Source organism: Silurus aristotelis, assembly GCF_946808225.1.
Source record: "Silurus aristotelis genome assembly, chromosome: 16".
NCBI lineage: Eukaryota > Metazoa > Chordata > Actinopteri > Siluriformes > Siluridae > Silurus > Silurus aristotelis.
The window spans coordinates 8,144,946-8,161,411 of NC_139589.1; the positions used below are offsets into that span (position 1 = coordinate 8,144,946).

The window sequence follows — 16,466 nt, forward strand, 5'->3', positions numbered from 1 at the left end:
GTCACTCTTGCACAGCGTGAAGTATTTCTTGCAAATGCTTTTGTACATTCATTTAATCGATTGTGTACAAGTGTCTGCTGTTTCCTACATTATTCAATGTTTGTCGTGTTGATCAAAATACATTATACTGGTTCTCACCTGAAGAGTCTTAAAACATCAAGGCATCAGTTTATTGTATAAGTCGTTCAATGGAAAATGGGTTAAACCAGTTGTCAAAATGTGTCAAGCTTAAATTTCTACTTTTACAATTGTTTTTATTTGTCTTGAATTGATGAACTGTGCAGTTGAATCTTTAATGTCACTAATAAAAGGGAGTGTGTGGCATCAGATCAACCAATGATCAACCAGTTCTCCAAAATAGGCCAAAGGTACTGTAAATCTCATGAACCTTCAGTTGGCGACAGAGCGAAACACGGAATTACAATTTCTGAAAATGGATAAACAACCAGGAAACAAACAAACACTAGTACAGTACAGTACACGTATAAAATCCTGTCTGTTCTCTTGCAATCGAGATCCCACATACAGTAAAGTGTACATTTGTGCTGTTGAAATTCATAGATGCCATACAGAAGAAATTCAGCCTTGTGCATTCTCAGTCATTATAATCCAAACCGTAGTTTACATCAGGAAATACTCAAACAAAATCACTAAACATTTTGACAGTCTTGTTTCTGAACAATGAGTAAAGGACTTGATATGTTCAATGACACAAATACTTACTGTAGGGAGATGAACTAAGGATTTTAAGAAAAGTACAGGCTTTCGCAAGAAATCCAATGTGTTGCGCTGTTTGTTTTGAGAAATGCATTTACCAGTTTGCAAATATTAAGGATGATTCGAGAAACGCTCGAGCAACTGAGAAAAACTGTTAGCACATTAATGGAACATGGTAAATTAGTGAGAAATCTGTGAAATGCTTAAAAAAAAAAGAAAAAGCAGAAAATCATGAAAAAAAAAGAATCGATATACAGTTCACAAGTGAGGAAAAAAAGAAAAACATGTTCCTGCAAATTACTGGGCTGCATGTGAAGATAGCTAATCATGTTCTAGCAATATAATCGATATAATTAGCCCTTCACCATTATGTGCCACGAAGCTCTCTTCATCATAGTAATGTGTTTTTGTTTAAGTCCATTTTTATTGCTCTAGCATGTTTATTATCAGGCCCTCTGAAGCGCAGTAAAACATTGCCTAACAGACAGGGAATGCAGAAGGAAATGTTTTTTTTTCCTTCGTTCTCTTCTCGCAAAGTGACTACTGGCAAGTTGAGCGGAGGGCAAAGGCAGCTGTTTTTCCCGTGTTTTCCTAACAGGCTCGACCGCTTTTCTCTTCTCCCGCATGCAGATTTGGAGATGGCGAGTGTAAAGCAGGACAGTGCATTGGCACCCGACCCATTAAACCCCTACAGGCTGAGCTCAGGTAGACCAAACCGTTCCTCTGTGTTCTTAATCACCGACTAACCTCCAAATCCACCAGCGTGTTTCTCCACCTGTCGCTGCCTCACTCTTTAACAATCGAGTCTTCATGAGCACTGGCACTCCTGGTGTGTCTAGTTTTCTGCCCTGCCTACTTTTCATGGTGTAGTGTTTCAAGAAATTTTCTTTTTTCCACGAATATAGAAAAGTACCTCTCTTACTGTTTTCTCTTTCCTGTGTCTAATGGCTGATCTTTTTTGTTCTGTTCTTTTTTTAATACACTGGCTTTTATACTCTTAATCTTCTGCATTGTGTATCTGATACAAGTCTCCACTTTGCATTTGTTTATGTGTATTGATGTCGAGTCGACAGTTAAAATCCGCCATCGTACACTCCTAATACCCTTTACCGCACCACTGCTTTTTAAACTTTGCCCCTAAGCGGTCATAAGCCAAAGTCGCAACGTGTTTTCACTTTCACAAAGCTGATTTACTAAGTCCAGTTAAAGCACAGCTATAAAACCATTCCAGCTTTGTCCACTGAGAAAATGAACTACAGTCTCTTTACACAGACTGCAATCCCACATTCTTCAAGGCTACCCTGCAGTGTTTAATACACAGCCTTTTCTCCAGCACCCCGGCAGACGACGAGAGTTCAGGCTATCCGAACTATTCTGCCTGCGACGTGTCATCATGTTACAAATCGTTCATTCATTTACTTAAGACTTATTTAGAGTTAATGATTAAATACATCGTTTCCTCACCTGGTCAGAGGGAACATAATGGCTGATCTTAAAATGCGCTCAGAAATGCTGTTCAAGTAGTTTTCTTAATAATTAGTAGGTATATTTTTACTCAAGAAACCAGATTTTCTTCCATAAATTGACAAGAAAAATCACACCCACAGAAAATAAGATAAAACTGTTATTAAAACGAAAACAAAACGATGGTTTTTACCCGACTGTAAGTTGACTAATAGTGTAAAAAAGACTAGAACAATTAAAAATTTGCCAGAAGAATTCAGGGCGGAAGCATTGAAGACCACAAAAGATCACAATGCCAGACTTTCAAAGTATGGTTGACTTTTGGGGTTGTGAATATCCATAATTATAAAGACATAACAACTAGAGGTCGAGCGATTTTTGGATTTTACCGATATGATAACTAGGCTGGATCGTACTTGCCGATAACGGCGTAACACACTTTTTAACCATAACACTACATGCAAAATAATACTGAACATTATTACAAAATACAATTTTATGTAATTTAAATGCTCTGGCCTTTATTAAGACATTTGAAAGGTGGCATGACTGGATTTATGTAAAATGGTAAAACTTTAAAGTAAGATTCCATTGGTAACAAGGTAATAAGAAGTTAATATAAGTATTGTTTATTGTGTGTTTGTTAATTTCATTAGTATTGATGATTACTACCATATTTTTAGACGGTTTATTTTCATTTTATCTTTTAACCTTAGTGCACTATGAACTAACATGAATGAGGTATAGCGAGCAGTTCCGCGTGTTTAAACAAACAGCACGTGGCGCCAGTTATTCGCCTATAGAGGCCGCTCTCGTACTGTATAATGACAGAGGATCTTCTCAGCCACTTCAGTGCCGATGTAACCCGGAAAAACTATTGGTATGGATTTTTGCCCTCTAATTACAACATCAAGCTCAACAACGAAAAGGTGCACAAACTGTATTCGGAATCACACTTTTTAGAGTGTTGGTAAAATTCCCTCATGTAGAAGGTAAAATATGCCAATGGATCAATTCCTAGGACCGCTTTTTTGAATCATGAACAAGGCACCTTTTGACTTTGGTTTGGATATTGACCCCAAATAGACAGGAACAAATAAAGCTATATTTTGCAGTGGTCCTCAAAAACAAGAACCTTAAGGTCTATGGAAAAAAACTGTGTTTAGAAGTGAATAGGGCATCTATCTGCACCAGGCCAGGGAGGGTTTGGCAGAACAGAACAAGATTTCATTAAACTGTAATGGTCAAAAATGTATGATTATGCATCGAGGGGAAAAATTTAATTATCATAGCGACTGAAACTTTTGTGGCTAATACAGACAGTTAGATAGAGGTCTCTGGCTGCAAACTGCTTCCATTCTAAGAAGGCTTCACCATATATTTCTGGAAGGGTGTGGGGACTTGTGAAAATTGTGTTTTACAGAATGTGTTATGTAAAAAAGAAACTATAAAATTGTGAAACCGCCTGTATAAGTACATATCCAGAGTGTTTAGTTTGGAACCCCATTTAGAATAAGTTTAGACCACAGTAATAGCAGGTGCTTGTCCAGATGTAGTTCCTTTATCTCTCTCTGGATCCTGAACTTCCTGGTGGGGTACCAGCGTCTTCCTCTCAGATGAACAAAGGGCAGCTGGCTCGGTGAACAAGCCAAGACAGCTGAGTTTATGAAACATTAGTAACAACTTCTTCTTTCCTTCTCTGAGGTATTGTCCATTTCCTGCTTGACCTCTTCCCAATGTGTATGTGTGTGTGTTTGAATTAACGCTTGTACTGTGTACCGACCTCCGCTGTGAGAATTTGGAATTGTTTGAATCAGGAAAATGGTTCAGTGGCTCTAGTATTGCATGCTGCATGCACACACACACACACACACACACACTTTTTTTTTTTTCTTTTTCATCCTGTCATCCCACACCACAAATGTCACTTTTACTAATGTTTCTAAGCACACAATCCTCCTCTGGTGTCTGTTAATATATAATCAGTATGTGCACTATAGGCTTACTGAGTATACGACTAACACTGGTTATTGGATCGTATTTAATTTGGCTTAATATTTAAACTGTATATAAATGTATTGCCTCGTACGAAAGTGTAAACTCTATAAAAGCGGGTTTTCATGGTTAAATAGTTTCAAAGGAATTGGTTTTATTTAGTGTGCATGCGAAAATAAGTGCAAAAACTGCAGCGTTTTCCAGTTGGTAAGCATAGTATTTGATTGCATGGAAAATGTTCTAGAGGTTCTGGAGTGATTTGGATTGCTTTCCATTCTTCCATGTACCAAGAATAATACCAAGAATAGAAATTCAAATACATATAAGGATCTTTTAAAAAGTCTTCTTGTGTGTGCGTGGGATGAATGTTTCCACAAGGACAATGGCAATCTGGACCTTGAGAGGACATTTCACTGGTCCTCATGAGGGACAAAAAATGGTAGAAATTTTTATACTGATCATTGAGGTTAGGTTTTGGTTTGGTGATGATAGAAGGAGCAGCATTTCCTATTCGGCACATCAACGCACATTTTCACATTTATTATTATTTGACTGCATTTTGTACGTCGCTTGTGGTGTGTAAAGGTTTTTGTGGGCCAACCCCGATCTAAAAGTCCCACTCTCCCAGCCTCAGATTTGCACGTTTTTTAATGGTTCATAACACTACCTGTAAATTCTCAAGCATGTTCACGGTACTGTGGATTTGTCCATAGCGATGCAAACTAGAAAAAAACAACTTTTTCAAAGAGAAGAGAAAAAACATCTTTCAATAATGCAACCTGGCCACTGCACCACACTAGGGTACCGTACACACTGACAAAGTGAATATTATATATATATTTATAATTAGAAGTCGACCAATAGTGGATTTTACCGATACGTAGCTAGGTTGGATCGTACTTGCCGATAACTGATTAATTAACCGTTTTTTTATAATGGTTACTAGATCTAAAAACTTCATGTAAAACACTACTGAACTTACAAAAACGAATAAATAAAACAGTACCGAATCATGGAAACGTGCTAAATAAATAAATATTAATATATTAATAAATATAATGATACAATCAATAAAAAATACATTTAATAAAGGCCGTGGATTCAGGAATTTGTCTCTAAACGAATTTGTCTCTCTCGTAATGAGAGCCACTCCAGAAACGGACGCAAGCCGGAAAAACTATTGCTATGGATTTTTGCCGATAACCGATATTTCCAGCAATCAACTATCGGTGTCGATTATTCGGCCAAACCGATGAATCGTCGACCTTTTTATAATTGAATGGTTATTTTTATTCGCTTTCATTTCTGCATTTATTTTTTATGTATTTCTTCAGATTTATTAAAATAAGACTAATTAGGATTTGTTTCCACTTGTGGTTTTACATGAACTTAAGATGGAAATCAGTTTAAAGTCACCATTTGTAAATGATAAATGATTTTTTTTACGGAAAGCTGGACGAATAAATGAGGCTCATTCTGATTAATGGAAAAAATGAAAGCAGTATTAGGATCTGGAAGTATCGGTACTCCAGTATCGATTCAGTTAGTTCGGTTCAATCAGTATGCAAAGCAATTAGATTTTTTTTTTTTTTTTTTTTGCAGTTTGCACTGAGTACAATGGGTGTATGTAATGGAAGAAAAGTCCAGACAATAAATCGTTTCTTTTTTGTTTGTAATGAAACCCGCAGGCTGAAGCCGCGGTTCACTTCTCTCGTTTGGTAATCGGTTGCTGGTTTTGGTGACTGAAAGCGGATCTGGGAGGCGGGACAGCCTTGAAGGGGAATGTGAACAGGGTGCAACAGCTCACACAGGGAGGGGGGATTTTTTTTCTCCCTACTCCAAGACGCTCGCGCAGTGTGAACTCAGTGAGGGAACAGGGACGCGTGCGCGGTTCGAAACGAGCTCGCGCTGCCGACTCGACCAGCCAGCTTCAGCTCTGAGCCTCCATCAGATCGCTTCACTTCACTTCTCTCTCGGAATGAGTTTACAATTACATCCGGATTTAAAACCCGTTTAGTTCCTGTTTGTCGTCTTTAGGTGAGGATATGTTACGGTATTATGAGTATAGTCAGGAATATTGAGTCAGCTTTAACCGGCGTATTTTTTTTCCTTTTGGTTGATGATTTCTCTGTATTTAGTTGTTGGTTGTCTTTGTATTATATCGATTTATAATTAATAATGACACCATCGTCTTGTGCGTTTGTCCACAGTCTATAAGTAATGAAGTATTTCCAATTCATGACGCGAGGGTGGGTGTGAACGGGGGGTGGGGGTGGGGGCATATCTACTGACACCATATACTTTTAACATAAAATATAAAGAAAATAGGTGACAAACATGACTGTTACAGTTAATAAGAGTGCATCCTTTGTGCCACTGGTGTCAGTTTCTATTTTCTGAACATATATATATATATATATATATATATATATATATATATATATATATATATATATATATATATATATAATATATTGTAAGATAAATGAACAGTATTGAGCACAGAGGTCATTTGGAAGGGTTCAGCTGTATATTTCTATAAAAATATATATAAAAAAAGGATTTCTTGGATTAAATAAGTGTAGTTTATTGCACCTGAAGCGAAACCGCTTTATTTCTATATTTCAGATAAAAAAAAAAAACATGTATACATGTTGACATTTTGCTGTTAATTTACTTCTACCTATAGACATAATGGAAAAGTGCGAAATATTCGGTGTGTTGTGATCGGATCGATTTGGGAATATACACGAGAGTCTTGGACTATAAAGGACTATGTTTCATATGAAACGATATCATGTTTAACCCTTGTATCCTTTCAGTTCAGGGTTTTTTTTTTTTTTAACACAAGCGGCGTAATATTTATTCCAGTGTCCAAGTTGTCGTATGTCTGTGTCTTCTCAACTGGGATTCGCTCCAGCCTGGGACAGGATCGCTTACACACACGTTATCTATCGCTTCTCCGGCCCTCTGGGGTGTCTGTTTTTGTCTCGCCGAGGTTGTCTGTGAAATATCAGCGAATTCCATATTTCTGACTCTGCCTGCCCTTGAAAAGTAGGACAGGAAATGCCTGGTTGGTTTGACATCTACGTTTTTGATGAGCAAATTCTTTGCCGACCAGGTGTTTGGGTAAAAACGGTTTTGGAAATTTTGCCATAACAGCAAGTGTAAGGACACATCTTCCTGTTTTTGTTCATTGCGGTTTTATTTAATAAGCGGAATCCCGTGTTCTTACAGGGAAAACTCCACCCCTTAGAACAATGTGTTTATATTGTAATATTTATGATGTTTTCAGCGAATCAGGAGGCTGTATTTTGTTGTTTCTGGTTGTCTGTGGTGTGTGTGTGTGTGTTTTTTGTTTTTTTTACTTGTCAAATGTGATGTCGTGAAATGTTTTGGAGGAAAAAAGGTCAAATGTAAAAAGTGAAGAAAAAATGGGGAATCCAGACAACAGCACGAGGTACAGCACAAGGCTCGACTTGTTAGGGATTCATGAGATGATGAATATGACGGTGCAGAAAGCGAAATTTGCATAAAAGGTGACGGGAAGCTGGTCTTTTTAAATGCACAAATTGAGACGAGGTGAGAGATGGGAAGATTAACCGAACTGAAGAGCCTGAAGCTAAATCTCATTACACTACAGTCAGCAGGTAGTCAAACAGCATTGCAGGCAACATAAGATGTTAATCAACTTGAACGTAACCAATGTCAATAAAGAAAGGTTCACGCAGAAAAAAAACCTGCCCAGAATTTTATTACTAGAAAAATCTCGAACACAACTGAAGGTCAAGTTAATTAGGAAGATTCATTTGCGAGTCTTTCAGGGTGGATTTTTTCCTTGAATGGCAAATTAGTCTTGTGTTGAATACCTCTAATTTGCCTCTGAATACTAATTGTGTTTCTGTTCATTATCTATGAATTATTACCCATTATTCATTTTCCGCTGATCGGTTATTTGTATAGACATCGCCGTATTTATGAAAGTCAACACAGTCAGTGACATTTAATAAGCGTGATTCTCAACGCTCGCAAATGGCAAAAGTGAATTCGGTTTTTACCGCCTGCTGTTTGTGCCCCCCGCTGACCACAGGTGACCGATTAGGAGTTCTTAAACACTTGAGTGTAAAGTTAAATATAGATGAGAGCACGTTTTAGTTTGGTTGCATGAACTCAACTTTGGACTCATTCATGTGCTTTTTAAAAACCCCATTCCACCTTCAGTCCCCATTTGCTGTTCTAATAACCTCCACTCTTCTGAGAAGATGTTCCACTAGATTTCGGAGCGTGCTTGTGGAGATCTGTGTGACGAGGTCGTTAGTAAAATCAGGTGCTGATGTAGAGTGAGCTGAGGAGGCCTGGGGTCCAGTCAGCGTTCTAATTCATCCCATATCTGTTTGATAGGGTTGAGGTTAGAGCTCTATAGCAGGCCACAGAAGATCTTCCACTCTAACCCTTGTACACTCATGGAGTATGGAGTTTGGGTCTCCTGGTTCAAGTTGAGGGGAGAATGTAATGCTACTGCATTCAAAGACATCGTATACAATTCCAACTTGTGGAAAGAGTTCCGGGGAAGAACCACATATGCGTGGAAAAGTCAGGTGTCCCAATACTTTTGTCAATATGGTGTATTTAGGACTCAAAGCTAAATGGGTGGCTTTTAATCTTTTAACATACCTTTACTTCAAGAGTTTCTTAAACCACCGATTTGATTGGTCTGACAGGTTCATTAGTGGCGACTGTGTCTAACAGCATTTTGTCGGATTATTGTTTGACATCTTTCCGTACCGTATCTGTACGTACACCACATCCAGAGTGAATCATATGGGAGCAGCGGTTTTCTCAGCAGCTGCTCATATGATCCCACATTTTCAGCAACAGCTGATTTTTATGATTCCATCACCTTCCAGATCCGGACAGATTTTTGGATTTACGCTCGAAATGCGTTTCGAACCTGAAACAGAGCCTTATAACAGAGCCTTATAGGCCGCGTTTGTTTGATTGCACTTCAAAAAGACGTCTGCGACTGTGAGAACAAGGATTTTCCTAAGATTTCTTTCCACTTAAGTTTGAGGCCCGAACATACGAGTTTGTGTTGAGTTTGGTTCTGATTCAGGACGATTGTTTGTATTTTCTCTGGTATTTCTTTGTTCATTATTCCCCTGCTCCCTTTTTTTCCTTTGTTTACTCAGTGTTCCTCATTTGTTTCATATGGCCCAGGCTGCAGGATTTAATATGCCTGGCAGTGACAGTCAGCACTTAACGTGAGTGAGTGCGATTGGGCAGTCGTCCGCAGCGAAGTGTTGCTTCATTGCTGATTCCTTGTCGAAATGAGTGCGACGCTTTTATTCACATATTAATGAGCCCAATGTTGAAAAATTGCAGCTCGGCTGGCGAACAGTGTAGGCCAATTTTATGAGCGAGAGCATTTAATTTGTGTTGGACTATTTGTTAGGCAGGACGCAGGATGCTGCGGCGTGAGCTCACCTGGCACAATACGACTTTACATCATGAATTCCAAGTGGGAAGTGGAGCACTTTACCCAGTGTTGCTTTGCCAGCTGTACAATACCAACGAATGGCCAAACATTCTGAAAGTGGAAGCATCAATTGCTTCTCTTTAGAGAAATTCGAATCCTCCATTAGCTAATTGCTCTAATCGACGAGCTGCCTTTTGTTGCACTCTTTCAGGTACCTGAGGATCTAAGAACCGATTTCTGCGCAGAACAAAAAAAGACTGGAGTCGTGCTGTATTCTTCATTTCATTTTCCACTTTTGTAAATGTTTATTTTGGTCACTTTTTGGATACAGGATTTGTGATTCTGACTTACGGATTATTTCGGAATTATTATTAATTGGGAAACTCTTGCCATTCCGACCTTTGTTTTTGGATCTTATAAATGTGGACAATATTTCCGCGGTAACCGAAATACCACGCAACCGTGCAAACCGATTCTCATGCGATGCCGGTGAATGTGAGCTCAAATTCCCCGCAGCACCAAAGACTTGTTAAAGACGACATGTGTTTGTGAACAGCGCAACGGTTTCCAGGCTCGGCAAGGAGTAAACAGGGAGCATTGTGGGACTGATTTATGTCTGTCCTCGTGCAAAGTAACGACACGTTGGATTTTAAATGATTTTATGACATATAAAATCATACAAATCATATAAAATCATACAAAATAATATTTAATAGTGACATTTCTGCTAGTTAGTAAGCTGAATTAAAGCTGGAGGGAAAAAGCCGGGCCTTTTGTTTTAGCTGTCATACAGGAGTAAAATATAACTGCAGGTGGATTGCAGACTTTATTATTTATATAACAAATGTATGGAATCTTTCACCGACTTGCGCATGCATTCAGGATTTGAGTTGAATTTGACTCATTTGACTCTTTGAAGTGTTTTATAGAACACATTTTGAGGAAAAGCGTTGCCGGTTACTAATGAATTCATTGCATAGGCATGAGTGTTAGTAAATAATAGTGGTTTGAAATTGTCCTTCAGTATCCAAGAAGCACGGGAAGCTGATCACGTTCCTGCGCACCTTCATGAAGTCCCGGCCCACAAAGCAGAAGCTGAAGCAGCGTGGGATCCTCAGAGAGAGGGTGTTCGGCTGTGACCTGGGAGAGCATCTCCTCAACTCCGGCCACGATGGTGAGTTCTCAACACCTTTTCTTTTTATTTATTTTTTCTTACACACTCTTCAGGTTAAATAGAGGCCACAGTGTCCGTCTCATGAAGGCCTTGGCTGGTTTCCAGCTTTTGTAAACGCTGTCTGTGTGGCCTGGAGAAAATGCTCATCGACCCCCAGCAATCACGCTGCCTGTGCCTGTTTGACCGAGTTGCCACGGCAACCCACAGCTTAAGAGGGTGTAAAGGTCAGCTTGAATTGGTTAGGATGGCAGTGTCTGGAGATTTCTCCTCCACTGATTCACAGCTCCCTGGCAGCCATCAACACTACTCTGTTTGTTTGACTCCAAAATCCACCTTGAGCTATTGCTGGTTCTTTTCAGACTGTCCCATACAGTTTTGGTCGGCTTCTTAGTCATTACAGTTCAAAAGGGTAAAACAAAAAAAATTATAATTTTGCTGGCTGATTTTCCTCGTGCGCTGGTTGCTATTCGGACATTGTTATTAAAAACGCACAATTCGTCATTCATTGCCTCACCAAAAACACATTTCTTGTCAGGAGATGCGTTTGTTCGGAGAAAAAAACGTTTTCAGTGTTTTGAAATCCCCTTGTGCACGATCAGGTTTGGGTTTCCACAGCGTACGTGGCTGAACTCTGTAGAGTTGCATTTACCCCATAATCCTTGAGAGCATCTCTGTGTGTGTGTGTGAAGGATCTTTTTTTTTTTGTGATTAGCATTAGAAAATACATTGCCGCTACGCCCCACGTTATGATCGTCACAGATCCGATCTCAGTTGAGGAAGAATGGCATTATAGATGCAGGACTAGACTTCAATAGTCATCCCTCTAATTAATAAGCCTGAACAATATATGCATTGTACAACGTTTACACCAGACCGGAAAGAAAATGCGACATTCCTCTCCTCATGGTGGTTTAGAAGTGGTTTCATGCTGCCTGAGAATTTTTCAGCTGCACCATCAGGAATTCTGCTAAACAGCTGCTTTTAGAACTCACTCATCACAAGGATGATTGAAACAAGAGGCCATGGCAGGGATGTCTGTCTTCCCCTGATCCTGCTTGATTAAAGTGTTGCAAGGTTACGGAGGAGGTTTACAGTCTGCCTCGGTTTATCAGAAAAAGTTAACCCAGGTTTTATACTAGACTGATTTATTGGATAATCGTATCAGGATGTCATTCTTTACCTCCCACATTTAGCCACAAATTGGTGAAGCGCACGTTAAATACAACTTTAGGTGTGATGTTGCCTGACACAAACAGATGCTCTGACCTTGAAATTGAAGTTGATTATTATTGTTAGATTGTTCGAAGATGAGGCCACAGCACAGGTTTAAGTCTATAGTACACTATATAGACAAAAATAATTAATTTTGTTACACCTGACTTTTCCCACCCTGTGTTGATCTGCCTTTAACTGTTACCACAAAGTTGGAGGCCTAAAATTATATCAGATGTCTTTTATATCAAAAAAGATTTTCCCCTCACAGGAGCTCCAAACCTGTTCCAGCATGACGGTACACCAAAACCACCTCTATGAACATATAGTTTACATGGTTTGGAGTAGAAGATCTTGAGTGGCCTGCTATAGAGCTCATGTGAACGCTGACTGCACCCCAGGCTTGTCTCTCTTGGATGTTCGACGATATAAAAATCGACAAACGGTTAAAATGTGATGTGATGTTTTGTTTTGTTTTTATTTTTGGTAACAAGTTTAACATTGCGACCTGCGGGCGAACCGCATGCGGTATAATAGTGGAACTGCTTCGCTGTGTTAATGATCTTTGATCCTTGTTGTTAGAAATATAACTACTATTTCTGCGTTTTACCACCCTGACCTGAAAGATGGTGTGTGTTTCACCACCCCCTCCTCCTGAGTCCTTGCACTCATTTCAACCCTTATATCATTGTTGGCTCCTTTAACGCCATGCTCGGGACTTGGCTTGCATTCTGCCTCACTAGTGCATCACTTTGAATAAAAGCATTTGCTGAATGAACAAATGCAAATGCACAATGTTTTAGAGACTGTCTGTTTGTATTTGTAAGGGCGTGTTGTACTTTCCAGTAACTGAAGTAAAATGGATCGAAACACATGGTTCGACTAAACCCATAATCTCAATCTCAGTCCCCCAGGTGCTTAAGAGCTGCACAGAGTTCATTGAGAAGCATGGAATTGTGGATGGAATGTATCGGCTCTCTGGGATCGCATCCAACATCCAGAAACTGCGGTATGTGTGAGAAAGTAATAGACTGACATAAAATCAAGGGAGAATGAGCACTTGTGTACATTAATTATAGAGAATTTTATGTTAAAGTTGTTGGCAGGGAAATGTGTGGTGAAAATCTTTTTTTATGAATTGAGTTCTCTGGGGATGAAAGCTAACAAATGATTCAGTTATTCACACAGCTGTAAGTGGGGTCTGAGACTACTTTTATTTTTTTGTATTATTTTACAATCATTTTATTGCAAACTATATTATTGGCAACGGCTTAAAAAGGAGACTGAGAATCTTTGAAATACGGATATAAATTGTAGAATATTATTAGTGTTAGTAGTAATTGGCCGGTCCCCTATTTAGGTTTTGTCACTGTGTGCATGCAGACTGACAGACTTTTATTGTGCAATTCAGTCATCTTAGATCAAATCTAATAGAGTCCTCTGAAATAATAGAGATTGGGAAAGAATCTGACCGTATGTGCAAGTTAGTTGACGCAGTTAATATCGCAGATTTGCTCAATTATTTTATATATTTTGCCATATCAAATGTTTAACCCTCACTGTGTGTTCAAAATAAGAAGGTAACATTTTTCATAGGCATTTTTTTTAGTGCCATAGCTTTCATATTACATATATTACATGCTCTATCTAGCTATCTAGCTATCTAGCTATCTAGCTCTGTTGTGTTTTTTTTATGTATCTTGATTAAGTATTTAGTTTTTTTAATTATTGCAGATATTTGATTTAAATATCCAATAATTAATGTGTAATGGTTGTTATACTTTTCTTTCCCCTCCAGGCATGAATTTGATTCGGAGCAGATCCCCGATCTAACCAAAGATGTTTACATCCAGGATATCCACTGTGTGGGCTCGCTGTGCAAGCTCTATTTCCGAGAGCTGCCTAACCCACTACTCACCTACCAACTTTATGAGAAATTCTCGGTAAGCACTTCGTAAACGGGAAGAGCAGTGATGTGACCAGATCACACTTTCACACATGAATGCTTGCACTTTAATGGCGTTTTGGCAGATCGAGTACTTTCTTCTTCTTCTTCTTCTTTCGGCTTCTCTCATTAGGGGTCGCCACAGCTGATCATCCGTCTCCACACCCCCCTGTCCTCTACATCTGCCTCTTTCAAACCGACTACCTGAATGTCTTCCCTCATCACATATATAAACCTCCTCTTTGGTCTTCCTCTTTTCCTCCTTTCTGGTGGCTCCATCCTCAGCATTCTTCTACCGATATGCCCCATGTCTCTCCTCTGCACATGTCCAAACCATCTCAATCTCGCCTCTCTCACTTTGTCCCCAAAACAGATGGAGTACATCCATGCATAACTGCTGTACGAGTTTATATCTTGATATGATAAGAGCTGTAATAATACCCTACCTGAACCATGTAAATCAGCAATGGCCAGGATTCGATGCTTGCGTCATAGATTTACATATGCAAATTCTGCATTTGTTATTCTTTAAGACTTGGAGACAGAGTACATGCAGAATAGTACAGACAGCTTCAGAATAAAAGCATTCTGAGAAATAAACAGGCAGATGGTCTGAGGTTCCCACGACAGCATTCGCATAAAGATGACCATTATGGGTGGGGTTGAGATTTTTGCATCGTGCACTTGGCCCAGCAGAGCAGTGTGAAAGTCACAGCCAGCGTGGACTGAGCATGACTCCAGCGCTTGAGACAGAGTGACGATTCTAATAAAAACATCATTGAATAACAGTGACATTAAATTCATCTCCCCTTAATTTTGTCCCCCTTGTATAGGAGGCAGTTTCAGCAGCGACAGATGAGGAGAGGCTAATCAAAATACATGACGTCATACAGCAGCTGCCTCCGCCACATTACAGGTTTGAAGAATGGGTACAGTGCCCCCTGCAGGCTGTGCCAACACATTTCTTTCTGCTTCACCTATTAGGTTATATTAAGATGTAGTAATAATAATAATAATAATAATTATAATAATGCTTTGTAATGCAATTCCACTTTAGATTTTAGAGGACATTTTAGAGGCTTGAACCCTGGGTATATCTGCAGAATAACACATATGTTGGATACCTTCAAATAGTGAATTGCCAGATTTATAGGGTATAAGCTTAGTTTTTAATTGTCATATGTATTTAATTAATTGTAATGAAAATGTATGTTTTTTAGGACCTTGGAATTTCTAATGAGGCATTTGTCACGACTAGCAGCATTCAGCTATGTGACCAACATGCACAGTAAAAATTTGGCCATTGTTTGGGCTCCCAACTTACTAAGGTAAGTTTTAATAATGTTTATAAGCTGTTATATATATATATATATATATATATATATATATATATATATATATATATATATATATATATATATATATATATATATATATATATTAATATTTTTATAGTAACAGTATAGTAACATTATAATAATGTCTTATATCTAGTCTTTTTATTTTGAAAGAGTTTTCTATTAAACTGTTTATTTATTTGTCAGGTCTAAGCAGATCGAATCTGCATGCTTTAGTGGAACAGCCGCCTTCATGGAAGTGCGAATACAGTCGGTTGTGGTTGAGTTCATCCTGAACCATGTAGATGTTCTCTTCAGCCCTAAGCTGAGTTCCCTGATCAGAGAAGGAGCTGGTATGTACGAGCATGGGCAAGATAAAAGATGATTCTTCATATTTTTAACCGAATTATCAAAATGATGTTGCGTTCTGTTCTTTGTCTCTGCTTTTGTAGGTCACAACTCTTTGTCTCGTCCGAAATCACTGCTAGTTCCTTCACCTTCCACCAAGTTGCTTACGTTAGAGGAAGCTCAGGCACGCACACAAGCACAAATCAACTCCCCTGTTACTGCAGATAGCAAGTACATTGAAGTGGGAGAAGGTCCTGCTGCCTTACAGGGCAAATTCCATACTGTGATTGAGTTCCCTACCGAAAGGTATGCTGGAGTTACTGTACAAATAAAAAATAATTGTCTTGAAAATCTTCTGGATGGTGTGATCATTTGTTTTGCGACTGTTAATATGTTTTTTGTCAATCTTTTTGTACAGAAAAAGGCAGCCTATCAAATCAAAGAAGTCACCAGTTGGCAGCTGGCGGTCATTTTTTAACCTCGGCAAGTCTTCCTCGACTTCTAAGCGCAAACTACACCGTAACCCAAGTGAACCTACTGAACTCAAAGCCATGGCTTTAGGAGGAAGCAGAGGAGATACTGGGACACTTCGATCTGCAAAGAGTGAGGAGTCTCTCAGCTCACTGCACAATGTTGAAGGTATGTTCTACACCGATCAGGCATACATTTATGGCCACCGATCAGGCATAACATAATGACCGATAAAGTAGAGCATTAACAGCGGTTCAGCAGTTTGAGCTAAGGGAGCTCGTCTGTTAGATCGGACCACACGGTCCGGCCTTCGGTCCAAAAAAAAGC

The 16,466-nt window shown here is 39.0% G+C and overlaps 1 protein-coding gene and 1 long non-coding RNA gene across 12 annotated transcripts in view; both read left to right on the forward strand.

The window, feature by feature from the left end:
- arhgap32b (Rho GTPase activating protein 32b) overlaps positions 1-16,466 on the forward strand; it is a 136,005-nt gene that overhangs the window by 115,170 nt on the left and 4,369 nt on the right. For 7 of the 11 annotated variants that reach the window (XM_083564809.1, XM_083564812.1, XM_083564815.1 and 4 more), the window contains 9 exons: positions 1,348-1,422; positions 10,677-10,826; positions 12,945-13,047; positions 13,837-13,981; positions 14,817-14,899; positions 15,204-15,311; positions 15,528-15,673; positions 15,773-15,974; positions 16,087-16,307. In XM_083564809.1, the coding sequence (XP_083420935.1) occupies positions 1,348-1,422; positions 10,677-10,826; positions 12,945-13,047; positions 13,837-13,981; positions 14,817-14,899; positions 15,204-15,311; positions 15,528-15,673; positions 15,773-15,974; positions 16,087-16,307 (1,233 nt within the window). Of the gene's footprint in view, positions 1-1,347; positions 1,423-5,800; positions 6,214-10,676; positions 10,827-12,944; positions 13,048-13,836; positions 13,982-14,816; positions 14,900-15,203; positions 15,312-15,527; positions 15,674-15,772; positions 15,975-16,086; positions 16,308-16,466 lie in introns of those variants that run through there. The other 4 variants (XM_083564813.1, XM_083564817.1, XM_083564810.1 and 1 more) reach the window with 2 other exon arrangements.
- Positions 6,643-7,915, forward strand: LOC310739240. The gene is made up of 2 exons (XR_014537306.1): positions 6,643-6,986; positions 7,097-7,915. It is a non-coding gene; the product is annotated as an uncharacterized lncRNA (long non-coding RNA).